Below are 25,740 nucleotides of genomic sequence, written 5' to 3' on the forward strand. Positions count from 1 at the left end.
ACATGTATTTTAGGAAGAATTCAAAATTTAATTTTTCATTTTGGAAAAACCCTGACTTTTAGTCAAATCTTTCACGAGTCTTGTCATGCTCTCAGTCTTTTACATTTGCTGTTGGGTGACTTTATGTCACTCCCGAGGTTTGCTTTTGTTAAAACTCAACAGACACTGGACTGAATTTTTTCCACGGCTGTATATGCATGCTAGCCACACTACACAGTTGACATAATTTCAGTAGTCTACAAATGAGCTTTGTAGTTTTAAATGTTTAACATTTTTTAACTAACAACAACAAAATTTTTAAATTAACACCAAAGATATACAATTTTAATTATTGCTAAGACAAAACAACTATTGCTCATAAAGACTTAAACATTTTACCATGTATTAAGCTTTGCTGTATACAGTGCATGCATGGATATGCATATTTCAGAAATGTGTTATAAAATGTCTATGCGATCAGAATCTTTGCCTGGTGAAAAAAACAAAATGCATTGAAAATGCACTGAATGAGAGACCCAAGAGAGACACATCTACACTCCAGAATATCACAGACAACCACACTTATAGAAACGCTAGTTACGCAACCACAGGGCAACATTGAACTTCTATAATGGTAGTGAATTTTAACAGAGTTAAAAAATTGTGCTGCTGTATCATTTTAACATAAGAATGGCAGACCTTTTTAATATATACTGTCTAGTGTCATTAGAAAATCTTCAGTGTTTTAGATGTGTTAATTGATTCAGTAACCACTGCAACTGTCAAAATAATGTACACTTAAACTCTGATTTTGTTTGTGCAGACGATAGATAGAGAGGAGTTCATTTTTTTACAGATTAAGATTCCTGGGGTTAATAAAGCACTTAAATTATGTTTGCATAATGTTAGGTTCATGCTAAATCATGCTAACATCATGTAAAATTGTGCTGGCTTCATTTGCAATTAATCTGTAGCAGAATAACATTTTTTTTTATCATCCTATATGTGTGAACTGTGTATAATAACTTTGTAAAGATAAATGCACACACATGCATGTATATATTTAAGAAATGTTTACATGTGTATATACATTTGTAATAATTGTAATTATAAATACTTATATTTTTTCTTAAAATGATACATGCATGTGTATATACATAATTATTATACACAGTTCACACACACACATATGATGTAAACAAAAACTTTTATTCATCGCGATTCTAGCATGAAGACTACTACTTTTCCATCACAACGCTGCAATCTAACTCTTACAGCACTTCTAAAGCTGTCTGTAATGTTTGTCATTCACTACAACTCCTAAACTTATAAATGTAAATGAATTATGATATAAAAATTTCCCTTATTCCTCGTTTTAATCACTATTAGCATCTGTATTGCATGAAAAAGCTCTTTCCTTAAAAAAATGTATTTTTGTGATTTTTTATATATATAAAGAAATATAAATATATTTGATCGATTTACAGATCCTTTAATCATACCGATACATGCTCCTAAACAAGAAAGAATTTTCTGATTTATTGAAGAGACAAATTTCCTTATTTTTTTCTGACGTGTTTCCAAGCGTTAGGGAACTTTTATTTTGAAGCAAACTAAACTCCAGCTTCACTTTCAAGGATGCGACAAACCAAACCTGTGGGATAGCTTTCAGCAGTGCGACCCAAATGCGATAGCGATTGCCAGGGCAATAAGCTTTTAAATGTCAACATTCTTAAGTCATTGTCTTTCTGAAAGAAAAATAAACCGTTCTGCTTCCGAGCTGATTGGTTTACTTTTAACGGGATTGTGTGAAGTCAACACGACAAGCTCTTGGGTTAGCTCGTTTTGCTAAGCAGTCTTTGTCTCAGACCAGCGTGACCATGGTTTAGGATTTATTCTCCAACTTTTGCCTGGTAAAATTGACCTATTTATTCAAGTGAACGTAGTTGCATCTTTGACACCGTTACAAGCTTAAAATGTTGCTGTAAAGTTGCTGTTTATCGTTTTGGTTATATGTATTGCGTCTCTGCTCAGCCGTGCACAGATAGCGATGGAGCGATGCGCAGCTCCGCAGCTCGAGAGCGCGCCCGCCTCACCTCCAGAGCCGATGACTCGTACTGAAATCGAGGTGGACACCGAAGTGACGACTAAAGATGCTTACGAGTGTCGGATTTGTGGTTATAAAGCGATAGACGTTAAATGCCTCAGTCAGCATCTTCACGCCGCTCACCCGGTTACTAGCTTTCCGGAGACAAGCTCGCTGAGGAGCGACAGATGCAATACACAAGAGGAGGAGCGTGGAGGTGTGGATGACGAAGATGATGGTAATAATGATGAGGAGTCAGCCTGCCTGATTGTGCCGAGGTCACAGTCGACTCCTGCTAATAATAAAGTAAGTTGAGTGAATGCATGCCTGCGTGTGTATGTGTGGACTTGCGTGGATGACGTCAATTATCATCTAGTTCTACATTAGACAACCACTGGTGTGTTTTTTTGAGATGGTCCCCTAGACAATTTAGTTTTGAAGAATAATTATATTTGAAAAAAAAAATGGTTACATTTATTTTTGTTATCCTACATTAATCCAAGGGGAAGGATGTGATGTCAATTGTGTAGTGTACAACCAACACCAAGACTGTGAGTCTGTGAGAAGTGAATGTAGGGTGATGTCTTCAGTCAGTTATATTTCAGTCATATTGTGTGTGTTTGGCTTTAGTGGTATGGTCATGTTGCATTTGCTTTTATGCATTTTGTATTCATACTCCTGTTTTCTCACCTTCAGGCAGCCACATCTGAGGGATCCGAATCCGCTTCACTTAATACCACTGAAGACTCAAATGAAACTTCATCCTCCATAGAGGCCCAGGAACGGGAAGACGGGATGGACATCTCTCCTGATCCCAAAGCCACGCAAGGCTCATCTCCTGCATTAATGCCTAAGCATGCATGCCACAGGGGTCAAACTGTGCTTGGCACACCAACCCATAACAAGACTAACCTGGTCTGTCTGCCATTGGTATCAGAAGGATTGAAGCTTATTTGGGTGCGCTCCGAGCAGATCCAGGAACTGGATGCTGTGTCTGATCTTGTGGAGGCGTTTAACGAGTTTCCCTACCCCACGCCGCAGGAGGCGAGTGCTCTGGCTCGGAAGTGCGCATTACCAGCAGACCGAGTGAAAGCGTGGTTCATGATGCAACGGGTGCGTTACGGAATCAGCTGGGGTGATGATGACATTCGTGACATACGGCGCAAGCTTTGGCACATTCAGAAAAGAACAGCAGGAGAGGATTGTGAGGATCTCAACGATGAGGAGGGTGAACGGCAGGATTACTTAGGAAATGTCAGGAGAAGGCCAGATGAAATGCAGCAGGTTTCAAAACAGCCAGCTGTGGCAGAGACCCACATACAACAGAGAGACCACACACCTAAACCCAGCCACGGTGTTCCTCAACACACTACCAATGACCAACATCGCTTCAATGTTAGCCAGAATAATATCACCTCTCAGTCCGACAACGGTGTTCGGCAGTTGCCTAATACAAATGTTGTGTTTAATAATGGTGTTGATCTTTTAAACCAAGTTCCTCAAATGAATTCCCACTTGCACAGTGGCAGTACAAATGTAACCCCTCAGAATACCAGAGTACAGGTTTTTAGTTCCTATGGACAGCCACCATACATGGTAATGAATGACCAACACACCGCAGCTCAGCTTCTTCCCCAGTCGTTCCAAAGCTTGCCAGGGAAAAAAACCAAAGCTCAGCTGATGGCCCTGCGCCGAAGTTTTGTACGGAAGTCTTGGCCCTCCGATGCCGAAGTCCAGCGCCTCCTAAAAGCGACCGGACTGAGCTGCCGTGAAATTCGTAAATGGTTTGCCGACAGCCGCTACCAGCTTCGCAAGAATGGCCGAGCTTGGCTGGCCAAGCTTGCCAAGCACAATCTCGCAATGCAGCAAGCTGAACAGCTAGGGGATGAATCTATACCTGGTGGCAGTTTCTGTAGCAGCGAGGCAGATAACACTGAGGAGCAGTTTGATTTCGATGTGGGTGTGGATGATAATGAGGAAAAAGTTGACCAATTAGATGAGACCGTACAGGAAATAAGTGATGAAGGTGAGTTTGAGGACGGCAAAAGTTCCACTCGGCAACAATCGGCAGAACGCTCCACTTCCCCTTCTCCTTCGCCCTCTCCATCATTCCATCAAGGCCGAGTAGAACCAAATGTGCGACTTCGAAAGAAAACCAGGGAACAGTTGGAAGTTTTGAGGCAGAGCTTCCTTCTCTGCCAGTGGCCGACAAGTGACGACTACTTGATTCTACAGCAGAAGACGGGCCTGACGAAAACTGAGATTATTCAGTGGTACGGAGACACGCGTTACCACATCAAACACAATCAGATGCGATGGATGACATCGCAGGAGAGACAACGCATCATTGAGGTCATAACCCAACAGCAGAAAAAGAACGGGAAGACTATGCGGAGTAAAATCTTACTAGAGGGCTCGGGAGCTTCAGCTTTTATGAATGGAAGCGGAAGTGGTGCTCCCATTACGTGGGCTGAACTCTTTAGAGGAAATGCCCCAGTAGTGCCCGAGGGTGAACTTTTGACTTGATAAGCAAAGTCAGTTCATGAAGGCATTTGTAGCTGTGCAGATAGGTGGAAGCTGAATTCCACATCGCTGCCAAAGATGTTACACAAAAAGTTCAACCTTTTTGTTTTCCCTTAACCGTCTCGGCACCCAAAAATTAATGTTATGATCCAGGCACCTCTCACAACATTGTTATGCAATACGTATCTCTAAACTCGGCATCTTACTTGAATCAAAACTACTTACTTAGTATTAGAATATGTACCTAAAAGTAATTGAAATAAAATAGCGTGCAGCAATGCACTGAATGACTGTAAAATGTATTTTGTTTTGTAGCTTGTTGCATCGGTTTATTCATTGTGATTCAACGGAGCGAGTGCATGTTTGCATTTCATTTTTTTTAGTTGCACTTAAAGCTTGGATATGTATATGTTTGCTTTTACAAAGGTCAGTTGTATTTAAGGTTTTAAGCAGAACTACAGTTTTTTCGATCGAAAGTTCTCTATACAACATTAAGGATTCTTTGATGAAAACAGCGTGCTGATATAACATACTAATTTCTTTACTTGATTATTTTTTTCCCAAACATAACGGGGTGGTTTCCCAGACAGGGTTTAAATTCATTCAGGACTATTTAGTTTATACAAACATACCTTACAAAAAACATTACGGGTGTGCATACCGAGACAAAACGATGGCACTAATATGTTTAAATATATGTGAGTGAGTGCACGCTGTTTTCAGTTAAGACAACTCAAATTTGCATTTTAGTCTGGGATTAAACTTAAACCCTGTCCAGGAAACTGACCCAATGTGTTTTGTTTAAATAAATGATAAATAAAATCTTGTAGTACTAAATGACAGTTTATTATAGTTTATGCATTGAGTGAATTGACTATAGAGACTGTCCTTATCTGTGCCCAAGCTCTTTGTACAAATTTGGTTTTAATAAATAGATTTTAAAACAATCCTATATTAAATGTAATATATTACTGTTTTACTCATTCACTGTCATGAACACATCCGTTTATTTACATTATCATACAGTAGTCTAGCACATAAAATAATAAACATTTCACTATATGTGATAATAGAGCGGACTTTACCAAAAAGGGTCAAAAGCAGTGTTGTGGAAAGTTACTTTTAAAGGTAATGCATTACAATATTAAGTTACTCCCAAAAAAGTAACTAATTGCGTTACTTAGTTACTTTTCATGGAAAGTAATGCTTACGTTACTTTTTAGTTACTTTTGCATTACATTTTCTTGGCTGAGGCTTGACCTCTTTTAGGCCTTGCAGGTGTTTTTTATGACTGAAAAGTTCTGCATTCAGAAATTGCATATTTTATCACAAAAATTTATTTTATCACTTGCCATCTCAGTTTCTGACTCAAACTGTTCCCACACAGGCGTGTACGCATAGAGTGCATAATGTGACTACGTTTAGTTTAATTCAGTACATTATTTTTTTTAATTGAATTAATTAAACTAAAAAAGTAACTTGCATTACTTTTTTGAAAAAGTAACTAAAATATTAATGTGTAGATTTAAAAAGTAATGCGTTACTTTACACGTTATTTCAGAAAAGTAATATTATTATTAGGTAATGTATGTTACTTGTAATGCGTAACGCCAATTAAGCCCCAACACTGGTCAAAACCATAGAATCTATTTCTGCAAACATTGAGTAATCCTGAAATAATAAAAGAAAACTTAAAATTACTCTAAAAGGTCTGTTTTCATAGAAACATTAGCATTTTTCGGTGAATATACAGTTATCGCCATAGCAAAGAAACAATCTGCAAATGAAGCGGTAACAAATCAGTGTCTAAGAAAATATACACAAAGATAAACATCTCTCCATTTACAGTGCCTCTACAGATACATCTCTTAGTTTATTTCCAGTACGCCGTGTGAGTGACAGGTTTGCCTTGCTGAGCGTCAAGAAAATCCGCCCCCTGGATGACACGGCGAATCACATTAGCAGATGAGATCAGCAGGTAACCAGCAGCATGAAGGAGAGCTGACATCATTTTAAGGGCCTCCCTTAAAGTTAAAGGGAGATCAAAAGAAAATCATGGTGAGAGAATAAATTCTGTTTATGACCAGAGACACTAAACTTTACTTTTAGAGTATTTATTATCTGTATGGCCGCACAATGTCTGGAAATGACTTTTATTCCTGTTTACCTCAAGACTTTCTTTGGTCCCAGGCATTGAAAATCGGCACTGACAGAGTAGACCCCTTGATATGTGGCTTTCACGTTCAGTGAGCCAAATAAATCTTTGGGGCTTGTACGGTAAAGATCAAAGGTGACTTGAGCAATGTCTCTTCCTGTCCTTGGCTTGTCGTCAGCTGGTTTATAACCACTCCTTTGATGTAACTATAGAAGCAACAGATTAGATACGGTTCTGAACAATATAATAGACATACTGGACACAGCCGGATGATTTTATGAACAGTATGATCATTCTTTATAAAAAATTATAATTTTAACCGGCTTTAACACATCCCTGGTTTTGCAGAAAAGGCTTAAAGCTAGCCCCAACAACTGAAAATAACTTGCATTACAGATCTTAAAATATGCCAATGAAACTAATTTCTCTCAAGATACACACCAGTAAGGTCTTTTTCTAAGGCACACTGTAAAAAATGTATGTAGAAATTACAGTATTACTGGCAGCTGGTTGCCAGTAACTTACTGTAGATTTTACATGCATGTTATTTACTGGCAACAGTTTGTTCAAAGTTAAATGAACATGAAACATTTTCAGTCTTTATCTTCTACAGTAAGTTACTGGCAACCAGCTGCATAATTACAGCTATTTTTTATGCTTAAAAAAACTTTATTTAACTAAGACCTTGTCCTGGCTTTAACAAAGCCTTTTCTGTGAAACTAGGCCATTATGTTGCACAATCAATATAAAAAACACGTGATGCTTGATGTATTACTTAACCACAGCATGAGACTAAAACATTGATAAGTATAGCACATTACTTAGTATGTCATATGCATAAACAGCCAATTATATTTGCCTGATGGTGTGATGTGTGATAAGGTTCAATGCTGGTGATATTTCCATTATCCAATAGTGTGCTGCTGGTATGACAATGTTGTAGGCCAACCCAGAAATGATCACCACCTGGTTCCCTCAACAAAAAGCCAATAGGATTTTTCCATAGTCAAAACTTAAAGGCGGAGTCCATGATGTTTGAAAGCCAATGTTGATATTTGAAATCACCTAAACAAACATGCCCCTACCCCAATAGAATCTGGACCTTCTGTTGATAGACCCGCCCAACACATACGCAACCCGGCATTTGATTTGATTTGATTGGCTATAAGTGTGTTTTGGTAGTCGGCCCGTCTCCTTTTCCAACGCGTTTTTCAAACATCGGGGACTCCGCCTTTAAGCTCTAACTACACCATGGTCGCTGGACTTCAACGATACCACCACCAAGCTCATGACAATTCTTTTAAACTTTATTAAAAACATGTTCACCTGTGGTTAAATCTCAAAATACTTTGGGAATTGTGCCAATGTGGTGTATTATTTTTAATGTCCCCGATAACATCTCCCATGTAGAAACTTGTTAGAAAGTAAAAATAGACTGTAAATGTTTTTATCTTACCTATTTTTGTTACTTTAACTTAACAAATTAAGTAAAAAAAATGTCAACTTGTTTTTCTAAGTTATGTCAACTTATCACAAGTCAACACTTAAAAAGTGGGTAGAATTGACTTGCAAAATTAAGTTGTTTAAACTACATGCTGCATTTTCCTTAAAGTAAATTACTGATTCAAAGAACCTAATGACTTTCGGAAGAGGGAACGGGAAGTGCAACAATGCTAACTAGTTTCCGGATTTGTGGTCTACAGAACAAAGTCATGATTGCAGCACTAACCAATATAGTCAATAGAATGAATAGTGAGTAAATATTTCTAGATGTCGAATATATGAAATAAACATACAGGATGAGGTTTCCAGGTCTCTCCAGGTTTCAGTCCCATAAAAACGGTGTTGTCTGGTAGGACAGTGAGAAATTCATCTGAGTCAACCTCTGTCCCATCCTCCTCACACACCAAGGTCAGCACATTAGATATCAAGAGAACCTGTCCTGCCTGAGGTATAAAAATAACACCACATTTACATGTGCCAGAATATTTACTTATATGAAATCATCCTACAATGTTTAAGGTCCTGAAAATTATTATAGTATACAAAATGTACATCCTTTTGTTGTTTTGCATGTGTCTGTGATGGTTCCTATAGTTTTCAAGGTCATTGTAGGATTTCTAGAAAACTTGGTTATAACAGAAATTACCCCTTAATTAAAACATGAGGCATAATTAACTTCCTAAGACCCTAGCTTTGGTTTGTCTTTTATTTCAGATTTCTTCCAGCTATATTGGATTAGGAAGAACCAATAAATATTTATACACGTATGTGGACATCCAGGTCTTAGGAGGTTAACTACTATCACTATTACAGTTACTGACTGACACATTCTTTATATTTTTCCAGATTGTTTTTAAAGTAAGAAAAACATAACTATGGGAATTATGCTGTGATGAAAGCTATGTTATCATCTCTTAAAGGTGCAGTGTGTTAATTTTAGCGGCATCTAGTGGTGAGGTAGCGAATTGCAACCAAAGGCTCAGTCCACTGCTCACTCCTCACTTTTGAAACACATAGAGAAGCTACGGTATCCGCCACGGGACAAACATGCCATCATCGGAGACAACTTAGTAAAAACACTTAGTCCATTAAGGGCTTCTGTAGAAACATGGCGGCACAAAATGGCGGCTTCTATGTAAGGGGACCCTCAGTATGTAGATAAAAACGTCTCATTCTAAGGTAATAAAAACATAATGGTTCATTATTAAAAGGTCTTTATACACCCCTGATAATATAGTTTTGTATATTATTTAGTATTTCTGTCAAGAGATCCTTTTAAAAATTACACACTGCACCTTTAAAGTAGCCATCCTTTGCCTATAATTGCTAAAATGGAGAAATGAAAGAGTCATCCATTTTAAAACTGCTGTCTCTGTTTTCTTAACCTTCATTTCAACCGATGAAGCCACTTGGATGAGTGGAAAAACATATTGCACAACAGGAAAACATGATCAGTTGAATTGAGCTTTAGGCATTAGCCTTTGCGTTTAAAAACTCATACATTTTCCCATCAATGCTAATGGATAACCCCACTACTAACCTTCTCTTTTAGCTCCTCTAAAGTTCCTGCAGTGACTCCTTTTTTAATCTCTCTGTTCCAGGAACACACTCTGAATGGACGCTGAGGAGGAGCCCAAACCCGTCTAGACACTGACTTTAAAAAATGAGAGATCGAATTATGGTTGGTTTTTAGGAAAGAACATCATTTAATATTCCAGATCTTCTCCGAAATATGACTGAGCTGTAATCACACTGTATGACATTTAGATCTTTTCTTTAGTGAGACAATGTGGTGAAACAAATTTCTTGTGAAAGACAGGATAAAGGCCGATGTCTAAACACTAAGAACATTGACAAAACATTTAAACAAAACTATGTACATAGTTTTCTTTTTTATCTCAAATGTTTACAAATATTTTTGAAGTGGTTTTTGGTTTACATACAAGATGATTATTATAAATAACAATGCTGAATATTTACAAATTGATGTCAGTATGTTGATATACTGACTTTAAAAGAGAGGATGTTGTTTCCATCATGGTAAGTGCCTTAGTCCACTTGCTTCTCTACTTATTTTGCTTTAGTTGTCTACACTCCCTTCTACGTTAAAATCACTGTTTGAAGTAAACTGGTAATACTTAGTCAGAGCAGGTGGAGAATATCTTTTGTAAAATGTGTACTGTTGTTGTGGCCAGGTGGACTTTGACTTTGCTGGATGATAAGTCTGATAGTGTGTGTCATTGGGCAAGGTCTCTTCTATGACGGTAGGTATGTGTGTAGGAGCGAAGGTTTGGGTTTAGACCCCAAAATGTTACTGAATTAACCCTTATTTTTGTTTTTGATTGAAAATGTCAATATTGCCTGGCACTGATGGTAATCAATTAGTTTAAATAATGTAAGTACTAAGTTATATGTTTAAAAAAACTTTTTTCTCCTTAAGAATAAAGAAGATTGGTCTGAAATTGCCTCTTGACACCACCTCAATCTAAATATTAACTGCATTTGAAAGCCCTATGAAATCTCAGAAATAATGGAGAAGACCTTTATTTTGAAACCTTACAAAAACACAACCACAATTCCACTTTACGATGACAACCAATGAGATAAGGACACTTTAAACCTCTATAATAAAAACAAACAAACAGCATATTTAGATATTGACCAGACTAATGTCATTTAAAAAAAGTTTAATCGAAACATTGTATAAAGTTTTGCTTTTTAAATATATAACAACTGTTTTTATCTATTTTATTATCTTGAAAATCTACTATTCTAATAACGGATTGCGCTAATTTATCTAGTTTTTTTAAATTATTAAACATACAACGAAGGCACAACGTTTCGTTTAATTCAAAATATCAAACTAAAAGAGCAAAACATTAAATAAATTTTTCAAAAAGCATTAGTTAAAACGTACAATAATAGGAAAACAATTTAACAAACATAATAAAAAACAAAACACTTGTCTACTTACCCACTAGGACTTTTAGTATACTTCACACCGGAAACAGCAGTTTCGTCACTTTGGCGCGAGAAGTGGATTTTTCCGCGAATAGCAGTATTTTTATATTGACGGTCTCTTTGTGCTATTGTTGCTTTTAAATAATTAGGAAAATACATATACGACATATGAGATTGTTGTTACAGTTGCGCTTTACAATTATGTTTTAGACGAGTCGTCTTTTTTTTTGATAAATTGTAGGATATAAACTAGTTAAATACTAAGCTGCTTGCACAACTCTTGATCGCTTTGTTGTCTGGACTGTCAAGACGATGACAACCGCAAAGAACTCTAAAAGTGAAGGTGAGTTTATGCAAAGTAAGTTAGCTCTAATCGAAGAATTAACTTACAGAGAGCTAAATTAAAGCATCTAACGTAAGTTAAACGTTAGAGCTGTAACGTTAAAAGTAATGTTTTGAAGATGATTGCGTCTCTTCGAGTAGACAACAGTTTTCTTTTGTGATGCCATCTACATTACGGAATATGATGAGACTTGATGTTAGGTTTCACAAAATTATTACTTCAAAATTAAACATGACGGCATGTGACACGACATAAAAATATGACAATCTACAGTCCTCTTGTGACCGTTTTAACGTAAAGGGGTTCCCTGTCAAGTACATAGACGTGCTTGATTTACGAACTAACTTAGTTTTATTGAACAAAATTATAGTAACTTACTATAGTATTATAGTCGTAATGACATTTCAGTCAGATTTGTGTACGTAATATTCAATCTAAAACAGAAAATGCTTATAGAATATACCTAATAAGTTTATCTGCGTGTGCGTAATGTTAGTTGGAGACTCATTTTTTAATATAGTTAAGACTGTTTGAAATGTTTGCTTGTGTCCTAATGTAAATGTGTTTTCTTCGCAACAGATGCGTCTCTATCCCTGTCAGCTATGCGGCTTATAGCTCCGCCTCTGCGCCTGCTCTCTGCATCCATGTGGAAAGTTATGCAGAAGAGGGATGCAGTGCATTATGGGAAACTGGAGGAGACTGTAACGTCAATCTGTGAAACTGTACCTGGGTTGCTCCACTATAGACATCAGGCCAGGCTTTCATTGGGTTTGCGGGCACTGGTAAGATTACTGAAAGTTAAGTTAAGCAAAAGATGAAAAGTTCAACAGTTACCTGATTTTGCCAACTTTTATACCATTCAAACTATTCTCATCATCAGGCTGTTGTTTTGTCCATTGTAGTATGTAGTACCACATTTTCCCCGTATGTTTTTTGCTTCAGTGAAGTAATCTCTGATCGTAAACTTGTACCTTTAATGCTGTTATAATTTCTCTAAATGCTAAAACATGTGCGTTTTATTCTACAGTTGATCCTTGAAGAACTTCAATCTGATCCTCCTGATGCTGAGCATGTCCTCCAGGAGTTAGACAGGCTGCAAGCTTTCTCAATCGACAGCGGCAGGGTGAGTGCAGGCCAAACACTAGTGCAAAGATTTTTGTGTTTTCCTTGCTTGTCTCATCCAGTTTCTTAAGAAAATACATTGAGTTGTATTGCATATAGGTTCACAGTAGTTGCATTCATTCATATATTCCTACATATGTCTCTTATACGCAGAGGAAGGATAAGAAGGTGGAGGAAGCTAAACGCAATTTCCACACCCTCGTACACTCTCTCCTAAAGAGCCCAGCTGCCAGACAACAATTCTTTAAGGTAGTAAAAAAGTAGATTATATTGCTCAACTCAACTTTAACCCAAAAGCTTGCTACAGTTGTTGCAAATCTGTATTAGTTGCCCCAAGTCGGAGATAGTCTGCAGAATAATGTTTTAGTTTTGACAGTAATTTAAAGGGTATGGGATTTGATCAAGTTTGAGAATATTACATATGTTGGTTGTTTTTCAAATGGCATAGTGTATGCTATGGTTTATCGTTTAAATAACTGATAAAATTACTTTAACATACAGACATCTATTCAGCCTTCTGTTCTGTCTGTTATTGTTTAGTTGAATAACTTGCCTTTCCAGATGAAATGTCTGTTCTTCGGCTTGGATTTTGTAAAATAATTTTCTAAATAAACGCGACAAATAGTCCACTGTGACTTATATATGTTATTTCATCTTAATGACGCATTTTTGAATGATGCTGCTTATAGTCCGGAAAGTACGGTATCGCCAATAGCAGGCTTTCATGACGATAGTTGACGATGGTTATTATTATCATCATAGTTTTGCATTAAAGGAATAGTCTACTCATTTTCAATATTAAAATATGTTATTACCTTAACTAAGAATTGTTGATGCATCCCTCTGTCGTCTGTGTGCGTGCGCGTGGGCGCTGGAGCGCTTCGATAGCATTTTGCTTAGCCCCGTTCATTCAATTGTACCATTTAGAGATAAAGTTAGAAGTGACCAAACACATCAACGTTTTTCCTATTTAAGATGAGTAGTTATACGAGCAAGTTTGGTGGTACAAAATAAAACGTAGCGCTTTTCTAAGCGGATTTAAAAGAGTAACTATATTTTATGGCGTAATAACATTTTTGGGAGTACTTCGACTCGGCGCAGTAACACCCTCCCTCTCCCATTATGAGAGTGAGAAGGGGAGCGGACTTTTCAGGCGAGTCGAAGTACTCCCAAAAGTGCTATTACGCCATAAAATATAGTTCCTCTTTTAAATCCGCTTAGAAAAGCGCTAAGTTTTATTTTGTACCACCAAACTTGCTCGTATAACTACTCGTCTTAAATAGGAAAAACGTTGATGTGTTTGGTCACTTATAACTTTATCTCTAAATGGTACAATTGAATGAATGGGGCTAAGCTAAATGCTATCGAAGCGTCGCAGCGCGCTCCAGCGCTTACGTGCACGCACACAGATGATAGAGGGATGTATCAACAGTTCTTAGTTAAGGTAATAACATATTTTAATATTGAAAATGAGTAGACTATTCCTTTAACATGCACATTCACGCAGTGGATTCACTGGTGCTTATTATGATATTACTTTTTGTTATGAGTAACACTTATGCTAACATTTTATCTCGCTGTAACCGTATATACCACCATACCGCCCAACCCGAGAACAAATATTATTTTTATTAAAGTATAAGGAAATTAGTATAAGGAAGTATTAGCACATAATAACTGTAATTGGCCCCTAACCCATATAGTTTCAAGCATCAGCTATTTGACCACTAATACTCAATTTATTTTTACTTGGACTTCAGGAGGATTTTCATCAACAGTATGGAGAAAACTATGTAGCCAGTCTAGAGAAACTACTTTGGGAGTTTCTAATAAGATTGGATCAACTGTTGCCTGTTCCAGACCTTGCTCAGGTAAAAATTTACATATCAAAACAATGCCCATATTTTTTCCTCTTTATGTTTGTTTGATATTTTTCTGTCATGTTTTCTGTCACTTGCAAATATGTGAATATTATAATAAATATTTACAGGCCGTTTATACCTGGTAATAAGATGCCTTTTTTGGTCAATCGGATTGCCAGTTGACAAGAGAGACGTTTACCCCTGATATGTTAATTCATCTCTTTTGTGCAATTTCGACCACTTCTGTTTTGATTACTGATTGGTGGTCTGTGGGCGAGTCCCTCTGCTTTTGGGATCAAATTGACACAAACTAGTATTAAGTAAGACTCGCGGCTTGTGTTGTTAGTAAACATGCTGCACAGAGTTTTGTACATGTATATGTAAGAGCTTTCTCTGATATTTCAGCGCAACTGATGAAATAAGCTTGTGCAACTTTCAAACACTTGCAAAATGAAACAAAAATTAAAGAGGCAGAGAGCAGCCACTTCAGTTTTATCAATAAAAGCCTCAAAATAGTGCTTTACACTGTTGGCTCGCACTAGAAGTCACGACCGATGGATAAACTTTGTGCTTGGTGCATCACGTTAGATCAGTAGGCGGTCTTATGTGGCTGTTTGAACTAGAGCCCGACCGATAAAGGATTTTAAATGCCGATACCGATACAAATGTTTGTTGTATTGCGATATATCGGCTAATGTTTTTTTATTATTATTTCAGAAACGTGCAACAAAACATTAACAGATTTCCCTAACATTAGTTATTTGTAGTTATTTATGAGTTTTAACTAAAATAATATGATAACGCATTTTAAAAAGTAACTTGTTTCTTTTATTGTCTTGTGACCAACTCACCATGAACTCACTTAACCGTGGATAAGCTCAAAATGTTTCACACCTGTAGTTAGTGCCGTCTTCTGTGATCCGATCGACCAAAATGCATCTTAATATCAGGTGTAAACAGCCTCTTAGACAGAACAGTACAATATAAGTGAGAGAAAACAAAATCCTGTGCATTTCAGACAGTGTCATGGCTCAGCGGTGCCCCTGCTGTTCTGGAGGAGTGTGCTCGCACTGCCTCACAGCCCCAGCTCCTCAGGACTCTGCTGCAACACGAGAAATGTCTCGGACACCTCGGCTCAGGTATAACAATCATCTAGTTGTATGTCAGTAAGTACAACGTTGAACCTAGATATACTGACATCTTCCTTCCTTCCTTCCTGCCCCTCCCTGTGTTGTTGTTTTTTTCCTGTGACAGCATCTCTTCTGTCTTCCACTGGTGACTCGATCCTATCATCCCTTTCCCTCCCTCTTTCTGGCAGAGTGCAGCAGACGGTCCAATCAGAATCCACTCCCAAGTCTAACAGAGTCATTAGTCCAGCCCTGTCGATGCCCAGAACCACTCGTAGATCAGCAAGAGATCTATCACAGATTGCACCTGTGATTGGATCAATTTCCAATCAAATAAACACCGTAACCAATAAGACTGTAACATCCAGTTCAGCAAAACCAATTGACCAGGCTTCAGAGACCTCAGTAAATATGAGGACCAAACTCAGATCATGTACTAAAAAAAAGGAGGATGCACAAAATGAGTATGTTGTTGGTAATATGTTAGTCACAGTCGTCAGTCAGTCATCAAGCAGTGAAACAGAAGGAGAAGACAGCAATAACAAAAGGAGTGAAGACGAAAAACGTAGTGAGGGGAATGACGTACCAAAAAGAAAGACAAAAGGAAAGATCACAAATAGAAAAGAAGATGGAGGTGTTAGGAGAAATTCATCTGAAGAAAACTCCAAAGGCATTTGCTCGGAGGAAGAGGCAAACTTAAGTGCTCTTCTCGTTTCTTGTATGAAGCGCCAAGTGAGAGTTGTTATTCCCAGATTGAAGATCAGCAATCTACCTGTCCATCTGCCTGATGAGCAAGATGCAGCAAAATCTCCATGCCAAACTCGGGACGTATCCACAGCAGGAAACAGTCACTCCATGAAACGGAAGAGGAACTTTGTGGATTGGACTCCGACACCTGAAAAGTACCTGGGGAGTGCAATCAATAAACCGTAAGTAGTAAATATGAGTAGACTAGAAAACAGAATTTTTATAAGGTATATAAACATAAAAATGTATACGGCATGTAATAGTACTATAGTTAATGATAACACAAAAGTTAAAAGTCGTCAATAATTTAAGTTTTTAGTACTCTAATGCTATGGATTTATGATGTTGTGTTGCTTGAGAGAATACTTCCCATTTAATTGTCTGAATGGCTTTTTTTAAGGTCATCTGAGTGCTCTCCATGTATTCCTCCTGTTCTGCGTTTTCCAATGGCTAGTCCAGGTAACCATTTTTTTTCCCATTTATGGCTCATTAGTCATTTTTGGCCAAAAAACTATATTGATTTCTTTTTTTTAGAAACACCATCTTCCATAGCTGATTCGTCTGGAGAAATCATAGTCGATTCTGATGATGAAAGATCAGAGAAAGTGAAGAGAAAGGTTTGTTATGGCACTCATGGGAGTATAACACAGAAAATAAGGTGTTATGATTACCTGTGGCCACGTACATACTGCTCGTCTTTGAATGTTATGTACACAGTGTGTTTATACAGCGACAAGATCCATACTGAACAAGTAGTTGTTAATTCAATGATGCAACTCTCTTTTGGACACTGACAGCTCGTCTGAGATGTCTGTCCTCACTTCAGGAGCAGTACTAGCAAATCAGAGACATTCAGGTATGTGCGTGGACTCATTTGCCCATTCCACTTAAGCTGCGTCCCAGTTCGAAGGCCAGACTAATCTTAGAACGGCTCACAAGCATTTAGTCGTACTGCTGTGAATCGTTGATCTTCAGAGGATACAGCCTCTGAATTGGGACGCAGCTACAGAACAATAATTCAACATTATAAACCAATGTTTAAATCACTTCCAAATTTTGCAGTGTGTACGTGGCCTATTTATCTTTACATATTTCACATTACAATCTACAATTGCACAACACAAAGATTAAATGGTGTCTGTATTGCTAATGTATTGCTGTATTGCTAATGTATTGCAAAACCACAAGATTATTAATCTCAAACATTAACATAAAAAACTATACGTTAACAAACACACATAAAAAGCTTGGATTAAAGTTGTATACCGTTTATATACAACATTCACCCCTCCTCTCTGGCAGATCACAGTCCTCATATTTACTCAAAATATTTTACAAATAGAAATTTACAAAATCTCTACTATCTCCAACAATGCAATTATGACTTGCTTTATGTGTCAAACAGAAAGTCATTCAAAACTCAAGATCAGTTTTACAGAGCTCAAGGGTCTGTGTCTCTCTTTAGACCCGTCCTCTCTTTTAGTGCTTAGCAGCATGTGAAAGCTGAACCAACTAAAAGTATATACTTTTTGGGCTTGGTGTAAGTAGGTGAATTGGGATGCACTGCAGCAAAACCCTTACCAGATGTCACTGTTGTTTTTGCACGTTGAATCCAAAGCAACGCGCTATCCAGTAACAAAAAAGTTTTCCAAATAATTTTTGTGTAATTTCATTTGTGACTTTTCCTATTTGTCAGGTGTTCACACAGCGCTATTGCAAGACAAAGAATGGCACGTATGTGCCGACTCTACAGGAGTTCTGGAATCCAGGGTTTTATCACAGAGACATTGTGTCACCTGGAAACAAATGTTGATTTAGTTACATGGTAACTACTTTTACTATTATAAATAGCTTGTCGTTTTCCTCTATACTACACTTTTAGATAGTATGAGCATTAATAATTGTCATATATTAAATATATTGTGATTATATTTTATTTGTATCATGTGGAATAGTTATTATAAGTGCATTCTTTTTTTTTAATAAAGAATTTTGTCTGCTACTTTTGTACTCCGTAAAGTCCACTTTTGAAGTTCACAAATAATAAAAGAATTGTGTTATCTTGGTCTAAACCAATAATGGACATTTCTACATTTATCCAGTGGCGGCTCGTGACTGCTCTTCCGAGGGACGCAAATTCAAAATATGTGTTCATAGTGTCATGTGTTTGTTGCGTCATGAACCATGTGCATCACGTGCTTTGTCAAAATAAGTGCCTGCTGCACACGCGTCAAAACCATTTATGATAAAAGATACACGCAAGACACTCCCTTAACAGTAAACCCAGTATCTGACAAACGCGAGTGTCTCTTTTATCATAAACCCTTTAGAAGTATCTGCAGCAGGCACTTATTTTGACAAGACACATGATGCACATAGGTTCACTCGACGCGGCGAACACATATTTTGAAATTATAATCAACACACATGATGGGCTACATACATGTTTTGACGAACTTCACATCGTGCGCCCTCGAAAAAAAGAAGTCACCGGCCGCCACTGCGTCAGGGTGTCAGGGAATTTTTTTTTTTTTACAAAAGTTCCTATTACTATTATTAATTGAAATGATCTAGTAACCATGTGCTATTGGAAAGTCATAGGTATGGAGAATGAAAAGGTATAACAACTTAAATATTTTTACAAAATATGCAACAAAAAAAAAACACTTTATTATAATTACAAAATATTTATGCGTTCCCACATAAATTATGTTTTTGTGTTGAATCATACAATCAGACGGCTCCTCTGATGTACACATGCTGCATCAGTACACATTAATGTATATGAGAACAGCATCCGCTGGTATTCAAAGTCTGCAGTTGATGCCTCCGGTTACAGTAAAGGTCTCTCCTGTGATATATGAGGCTTCATCCGTGCACAGGAATGCAATCACACCGCCTATCTCCTCTGGTTTCCCAAGTCTAAAATATTAAGATACAAAACATAAGAATGGTATTGTCTACATTCCAAATAATGAGATTTGATATCATGTCCAATTAATGTAGTGATGACTGGTAACTAGTAACAATTACATACAGGCTTTAAATCTATGTTTTAAAAAAAAGTCTAGTATCAATCATACTCTATTAATCATATATATAACTTAGTCCTAGTATGTATGTATGTATGTATTTATATATATATATATATTAAAATGTTCTGCACTCCATTATGCCAGTGTGATTGTTCAGTTAAAACACTCATATGGCAGTACAAACCTCTATTATCTTTTTATATACGATTTTAACTGTACTTTTCATTCATGTCCTTAAGTCAGTAAATGTACAGACCTTTTCATGCTTATCTGCTTTAGGACTTCTTCTAGCACATTCTCGTTCTCCCACAGCTACAGAAGAATAAAGACACAACTCATTCTTCAAACATGCAGAAAGGGTTTCACTGGTAATTTCTATTAAAGACTAGAACTGAAGTCACAGTTACATTAAAAAAAAAAACTTTTTTACTAGATGTTTAAGTTTTCCTTAAGCACATAGCAAGTACTTTAAACTATAAAACGTCAAGCACTTTTAGTTAAAGGTAATATTGTGTAATTTCATGGGAACTTTGCCTTTTCAAGACACAAAATGCAAGAGTGTAGGAAATCCTTACTGCAGAGCTGAAACGCGTCTTGATGATGCCAGGGGCAACACAGTTGACCCGGATATTACTGTGGGCGAGATCAGGAGCAAGTGCTCGAGTTAACCCAAGCAGAGCTGTCTTACTCACACTGTAAGGGCCCAGGCCCTAAAAGTCAAACGGCAAAATAACATTTCTAAGTGGGAGAACTTGCAAAATAGCAGGGTGTTTAAATACTTATTTTCCTCACTGTATATAGAATATCTTGGTATCCATGACACATTTATGCCAAAATCTTTAATTTTAAATGGTTTATTTTAAATACCATGCTGTTAATATATTGTAGAGAGAAAATAATTCATATTTTGAACTTATTTAGCCATCAATAACAAGTTTATTAATTAGTGCTGGGCAAAGATTAATCGCATACAAAATAAAAGTGACTTTTTGCATGATATACGAGTGTGTGCTGTGTGTAATTATTATGTATATACAAATACACACATTCATGTATTTAAGAAACATTTACATGTGTATATATATTTATTTTTATTTATTCTATATGAAATATAAATTTTAAAAATATATATAAAAACAATTCTGAATGTATGTGTGTGTGGCTAAATATACATAATAATTACACACAGTACACACATATATTATGCAAAAAAAAAAATCACTTTTATTTTGTATGCGATTAATCACGATTAATCTTTGCCTAGCACAAGTATTAATCATGTACACTCAAAATCTCACAAATGTATTGTTTCACTTCAGATGACATTAACATTTATTATTTATTTATCTACTAACCATCTGAATATGGTCATATGGATTACTTTTATGGGTGCACTTTTTAGAGTTTCAAAAACGTAGGCACAATTCATCAAAGCTAAGTAGAGCTAGAATATTATTTATTTACTATAAGATATTGCATTTTTAATATAAGAAAGCCATACCTAGTATGATCTAAAAATTTATTAAAATCCTTCCCCATGTTGATATGTTTCGAAACACATCCTGTTTTGTATTTTCTATTGCTGTTTATTACACTATTATAACTATTACTGTATATACATCACAATGCGTACTACTTATAGCCCAACTTTGTTGTAATAGCAGTAATTTGGCAAGACTAAAATATGTTGCATGATTAAACAAACGATAAAGTAACTTATGGGTTCATACTTGCATTGGCTGGTACCCTGCTACTGAAGACACAAACACAACCGACCCACCTCTGCAATTGAAATTAAACATACATTAGGCCCAAATATACCATTTTAACTGGCAATACTTTTTTTATATCACAACTTTGTGCTCATCTCTCACCCTCTTTTCTCCATGTAAGGAACGACTAGTTTGGTCAGTAGAAATGAACTTTTTACATTCACTCCAAGTATCTGAAAAAATTAAGTGTTAAGCCAGTCAAATTATTTATACAAATGTACGTATGGATTATAATCATAACATGTTGTTCTTTAAGATCTCTTCAAAGAACAAATCTGTACTACGTTTAAAACTATTTTCATACTTTGTCCCAGACGTCCTCTGTTGAGTCTAATATGTTCCCAAAAAATGGGTTCACTGCTGCATTAGACACCAGGATGTCCACACCACCACACTGCTCAACTGTCTGCAATATAAACCAAAATATTCAGAGTTAAACCATTTAGAGACAACAAAAAAATATTTATTTTTCATCACAAAGCCTCCCAAATTCATATTTGGTCAAATAAATAATAATTCACCATGTTAATGAGCTTCTCTCTGTCTTCTGCGTTTCCTACATTACATGTGGTCCCTGTTACTTTTATATTTTTACTGCGCAAAAGTGATACAGCCTTGTCAACGTTGGTCTGTCGTCGACTGCTCACAACAACATGTGCTCCTCTCTGACCCAAGGCCTCTGCAGCCGCAAGCCCAATCCTAAAAAAAATCAGGGTTTGAATGTGTTATGCCACTGTGAATACATTTTTACATTAACTTAGATTTATAATAATGCTTTAGTAACTTTAATACTTAAGAGAATGTGTATTGGCTTAGAAAGTTTTATTTTGGTTCCATACTTTTCTCTATGTGATCTGAATTTTAATGTAAATAATAACAATGGGAAATCCAATGGCATACCCATCAGTTGATGCAGTTACAATAGCAACCTTTCCTGATAGGGGGCTGTGGTGGGACATCATTCTTATACCAGCGACAGATTTTAACCACAGAGACCTGGTTACCGCTTTCAACATTGCCTTCAGATAGAAACAGTACGTTCAGATAATATTTACATCAGACTCGAGGTCACGGTGTAGAAACTCACAATCTCATAGATGATCAAAGGATGTACATCAAATTTAAATGTCATAGCAAAGCCTCTGAAATAGGGATGCATAATAATTAATCGCGATTAATAGCAGAATAAATTTTTTTTTACATCATATATGTGTGTGAACTGTGTATAATAATTATGTATATAAATATGCACACATGCATGTATAATTTTAAGAAAAAAATATATTTATATATTAAGTATTTATATATAATATAAACTATACATAAATATACAAATGTATATACACATGTAAACATTTCTTAAATATATACACATGCATGTGTGTGCATTTATCTATACACATTTTTATACACAATTTACACATATATGATGTAAACAAAAACTTTTATTCTGCTATAGAATAATCGCTATGCATCCCTACTCTGAAATTCTTGTGTCAGTGTGACGTTTTAGTTGTATTTATAATAATTGTATAAAAACAAAATTTTAAAATCCTTTTATGTCATCACAACAAATCCAATGTAGATTATTTAGATCAATTTTATTTAGTGAGAAAATAATGTAAAGTGGGGTTCAAGTTTGATGCACTGAAACCCTTTTGTTTTGATATTATTGTGACTTTAGTACAACAGTTTACAGTCCTCACGTTTAAGTTAGGCCGTTGGGTTAAAGGTTATGCAAGTTCAGGGAGATACAAAGGCCGGTTTTTTACTTTAGCATGAATACAACGATTCTGTACACGGACAGCAAGTGTTTTAAGTATTACCTGTATAGAGGTTAACGTTAAATACAGTTTTGTGTGCTGTTGCACAACAAAACGCAAATCAAATGGAAGGTTAACATTAAATACTGCACAAAGTATAATAAAAGATGACTTATGACAGCAAACTTTACCTGTGAAGTGTGGAGATACTGTATGCTCTCCTGTTGACAGTTGTTGGTCGCGATCAAAACGTTTGTACTTATCGATGCTTCAAACCCTTTACGAATCGTTTGTTTCGAATCAGTGCTTCATAAGCTCGCGCCAAACTGACCGAGTAGCGTGATTTTAGCTGACACGAGTTTTTAATGATGTCGAAAGTGGTTTGTCGCTACGGAGGGTTCTGCAACTGATCTGGAGTCAGTTTTATAACTTGGGTTCATACAAGTGATTCGGTTCATTTGGACTGAGCACAGTCAGGCTCCAAAACAACAAGATACCTATGTTTCAAAATAATAAAAGACTATACATTTTACAGGCACTTAATACTTTACTTTATTGAATTTTATTTAAAATCATCTTTAGATTTACTACAATGAAAAACCACTGGAATTGTATTAAAAATCGTCGGTTTTATCTGCGCTCATATTGGACTTTTGATCGAATCAAAAATTCTTCTTCTTGTTAAATGGCCGCTTACTTCTTTGGAGCTTTACTGCCACCTGCTGTGCATTGCAGTATCCTGCACAAATTATTCTGAAACTTCAGCTTCTCCAGCAAAGCAGGGCATCATTGCCTAAACCTGTGTCTTGTAAAAATGTAAAACGTGTTTTTTGCATCTGTGCATCATACTTACCTTCCCCCAGAATATCCATAACATTCAGTAGCCTCCTCTTTACACAATCAAGTAAACTGCTTGACAGATAATTTACATACTATTTCCATACAGAATATATCCTCCGTTTTATTCCACCCAATGTATTGTTCCCTCAGCAGGACTGACTGGATAATACAGTTTTTTTTATTCGCTTTGGTACTATTTTCACAAGTATGTGGTAAAACCTCACAACTCAAAGCAGATCATCAAAAAGTCAGTTTTTTCAAACATGTAATCACATTTTCAATTGACTTAGTACAATGATACATTCATTTTTCACCACACCTAATCATTGTGTCATCAAAGAAATATCTTTCATATGAAGTCATTGTCTTTCACAATGCAATGCTCACAATACTTTTGATATGCTTCTCATGATTTGCGTAAATACATTTGACCAGCACTAAATCCAACTGATCCTTATGGTTAATCACTGAACCATTTGGTAAACATATATATTTTCATTTCAGCAATATACAGTATATGGATTTTGAGAACTACAGAAATAAAATGTGTGTTTGTACAAACATATAAATTATGTGTAACCACACATGATAAAATACTCTTTATTGCTAATTAATTTTACATAGTGGTAACCACAGTTGTTCATCACAGTAGATATACTGTTAAAGTGGGAGTGTAAACACTGGCAATTTCTTTCAACATGAAGCAGGACAGACAGCAAGGAATAAGAAGATCTTGTGGACAAGGGATCTGTCAGAGAGGTGGGCATGGGCACCCACAGAGAGGTCAAAGAAGTGGACCAAAAACAGGCTTGATCCAAATTACTGCTAATGTGTGCACAAAATGTTATGTTTTGTTCTCTTTTAGTTACATTATAGAAAGTATACCTATGTTACAATTATATCTGAAATTTAAAAACTAATTTGTCCAAATGATTGTAGGGGATGTCTTTATTGATACATCACTTGATTAGACATAGGATGGATATTTTATAAATTAAAGATTATGTAAATGTTGGGTAATGTAAGTGTATTGCCTAATGTGAAACAGTGTAATCTGTCTTTTATAGTATTGTAGCATATTAATTTCAGCACTTCTAAGGCCGATTTGAAACATGTATGTTGCATTGTTTGCTGTTGGATGAACTGATTGTTAAAAGATCATACCGTTGTGTTTCAGTGATTAAACCAAATGTTCTTATTACATACAATAATCTTGTATTTGAAACAATGATCATGTGGACTGAAAACATGTGCAACTTACTGAAAGCATTACATCAAGTTTTGAAAGAATGACTAGCTGTGTTACAAGTGTGACCAGTTTGGATTTTTGTACTAAGAGTTTTGAAAGTGTACACCTTACTTGTGCTGTTTCTGTCTTACATTTACAATCATTTTTTTAATATTGTAATGGTACAAAAAGCTGTCAGGTTTTGGTTACCTAGATATTGTTACAATTTCATGCTTATAAATCTGTTAGAGAAATACAGCTGATCAAAGCTTTCTTTATGTAAAATATCTGATAGATAGATAGATAGATAGATAGATAGATAGATAGATAGATAGATAGATAGATAGATAGATAGATAGATAGATAGATAGATAGATAGATAGATAGATAGATAGATAGATAGATAGATAGATAGATAGATAGATACTTCCACTAGGGGGCGTATTGTACTGTTACAGTTTTTTACAGACACTAGGACACATTTCTCAATACTTAGGTCACAATTGATCCTCAGTTTAGCCCATATAGACTTCTGTTGTGCACACTGTGTGAAGAGTTTTGCAAAAGTGACCTAATAGTCCAGGCAAACTAACTCATTTTGGAGCAAAAAATAGAAGTAATTGTAAAAGAATTTTTTTCAGCCTAGATCATTTCTATGAGGTGTCCAGAACAACATACTAAAAGTCCTAAGAAA

General features: G+C 36.1%; 4 protein-coding genes across 7 annotated transcripts; 2 read left to right on the forward strand and 2 right to left on the reverse strand.

Annotated features, from left to right (window-relative positions):
• Positions 1 to 1,593: 1,593 nt before the first annotated feature.
• On the forward strand, positions 1,594 to 4,886 carry homezb (homeobox and leucine zipper encoding b). 2 transcript variants are annotated; one of them, XM_055199413.2, is made up of 3 exons: positions 1,594 to 1,892; positions 2,014 to 2,371; positions 2,762 to 4,886. In XM_055199413.2, exons 2-3 carry the CDS (start codon positions 2,030 to 2,032, stop codon positions 4,589 to 4,591), a joined length of 2,172 nt encoding a protein of 723 aa, XP_055055388.2. In that variant the 5' UTR covers positions 1,594 to 1,892; positions 2,014 to 2,029; the 3' UTR covers positions 4,592 to 4,886. The 2 variants fall into 2 exon arrangements, with proteins under 2 accessions (XP_055055388.2, XP_073716023.1); XM_073859922.1 differs by having other exon boundaries at positions 1,595 to 2,371.
• Positions 4,887 to 5,374: 488 nt separating this feature from the next.
• cideb (cell death inducing DFFA like effector b) lies at positions 5,375 to 10,475 on the reverse strand. Its single transcript, XM_073859923.1, has 5 exons — positions 10,251 to 10,475; positions 9,787 to 9,895; positions 8,540 to 8,689; positions 6,756 to 6,949; positions 5,375 to 6,612 (listed from the first exon to the last, which is right to left on the reverse strand). The coding sequence occupies exons 1-5, from the start codon at positions 10,283 to 10,285 to the stop codon at positions 6,462 to 6,464; spliced, it is 639 nt and encodes a 212-aa protein (XP_073716024.1). The 5' UTR covers positions 10,286 to 10,475; the 3' UTR covers positions 5,375 to 6,461.
• A 753-nt stretch (positions 10,476 to 11,228) lies between these two features.
• Positions 11,229 to 18,410, forward strand: tinf2 (TERF1 (TRF1)-interacting nuclear factor 2). 3 transcript variants are annotated; one of them, XR_008643054.2, is made up of 11 exons: positions 11,229 to 11,550; positions 12,130 to 12,332; positions 12,578 to 12,673; positions 12,826 to 12,921; positions 14,433 to 14,543; positions 15,553 to 15,673; positions 15,789 to 16,590; positions 16,809 to 16,867; positions 16,943 to 17,025; positions 17,126 to 17,264; positions 18,105 to 18,410. XR_008643054.2 is itself a non-coding variant. In XM_055199426.2 (10 exons), the coding sequence occupies exons 1-10, from the start codon at positions 11,520 to 11,522 to the stop codon at positions 18,219 to 18,221; spliced, it is 1,719 nt and encodes a 572-aa protein (XP_055055401.2). In that variant the 5' UTR covers positions 11,230 to 11,519; the 3' UTR covers positions 18,222 to 18,410. The 3 variants fall into 3 exon arrangements, 1 of the variants encoding a protein (XP_055055401.2); XR_008643059.2 differs by having other exon boundaries at positions 11,230 to 11,550; positions 17,206 to 17,264; XM_055199426.2 differs by lacking the exon at positions 17,126 to 17,264 and having other exon boundaries at positions 11,230 to 11,550.
• Positions 18,411 to 19,068: 658 nt separating this feature from the next.
• On the reverse strand, positions 19,069 to 22,234 carry dhrs4 (dehydrogenase/reductase (SDR family) member 4). The gene is made up of 8 exons (XM_073859924.1): positions 22,116 to 22,234; positions 21,737 to 21,914; positions 21,520 to 21,621; positions 21,318 to 21,388; positions 21,174 to 21,225; positions 20,019 to 20,153; positions 19,700 to 19,755; positions 19,069 to 19,330 (listed from the first exon to the last, which is right to left on the reverse strand). Exons 1-8 carry the CDS (start codon positions 22,229 to 22,231, stop codon positions 19,216 to 19,218), a joined length of 825 nt encoding a protein of 274 aa, XP_073716025.1. The 5' UTR covers positions 22,232 to 22,234; the 3' UTR covers positions 19,069 to 19,215.
• Between the last annotated feature and the right edge of the window lie 3,506 nt (positions 22,235 to 25,740).

This window comes from Misgurnus anguillicaudatus, chromosome 21 (genome assembly GCF_027580225.2).
Source record: "Misgurnus anguillicaudatus chromosome 21, ASM2758022v2, whole genome shotgun sequence".
In the NCBI taxonomy this organism is placed as follows: Eukaryota; Metazoa; Chordata; class Actinopteri; order Cypriniformes; family Cobitidae; genus Misgurnus; species Misgurnus anguillicaudatus.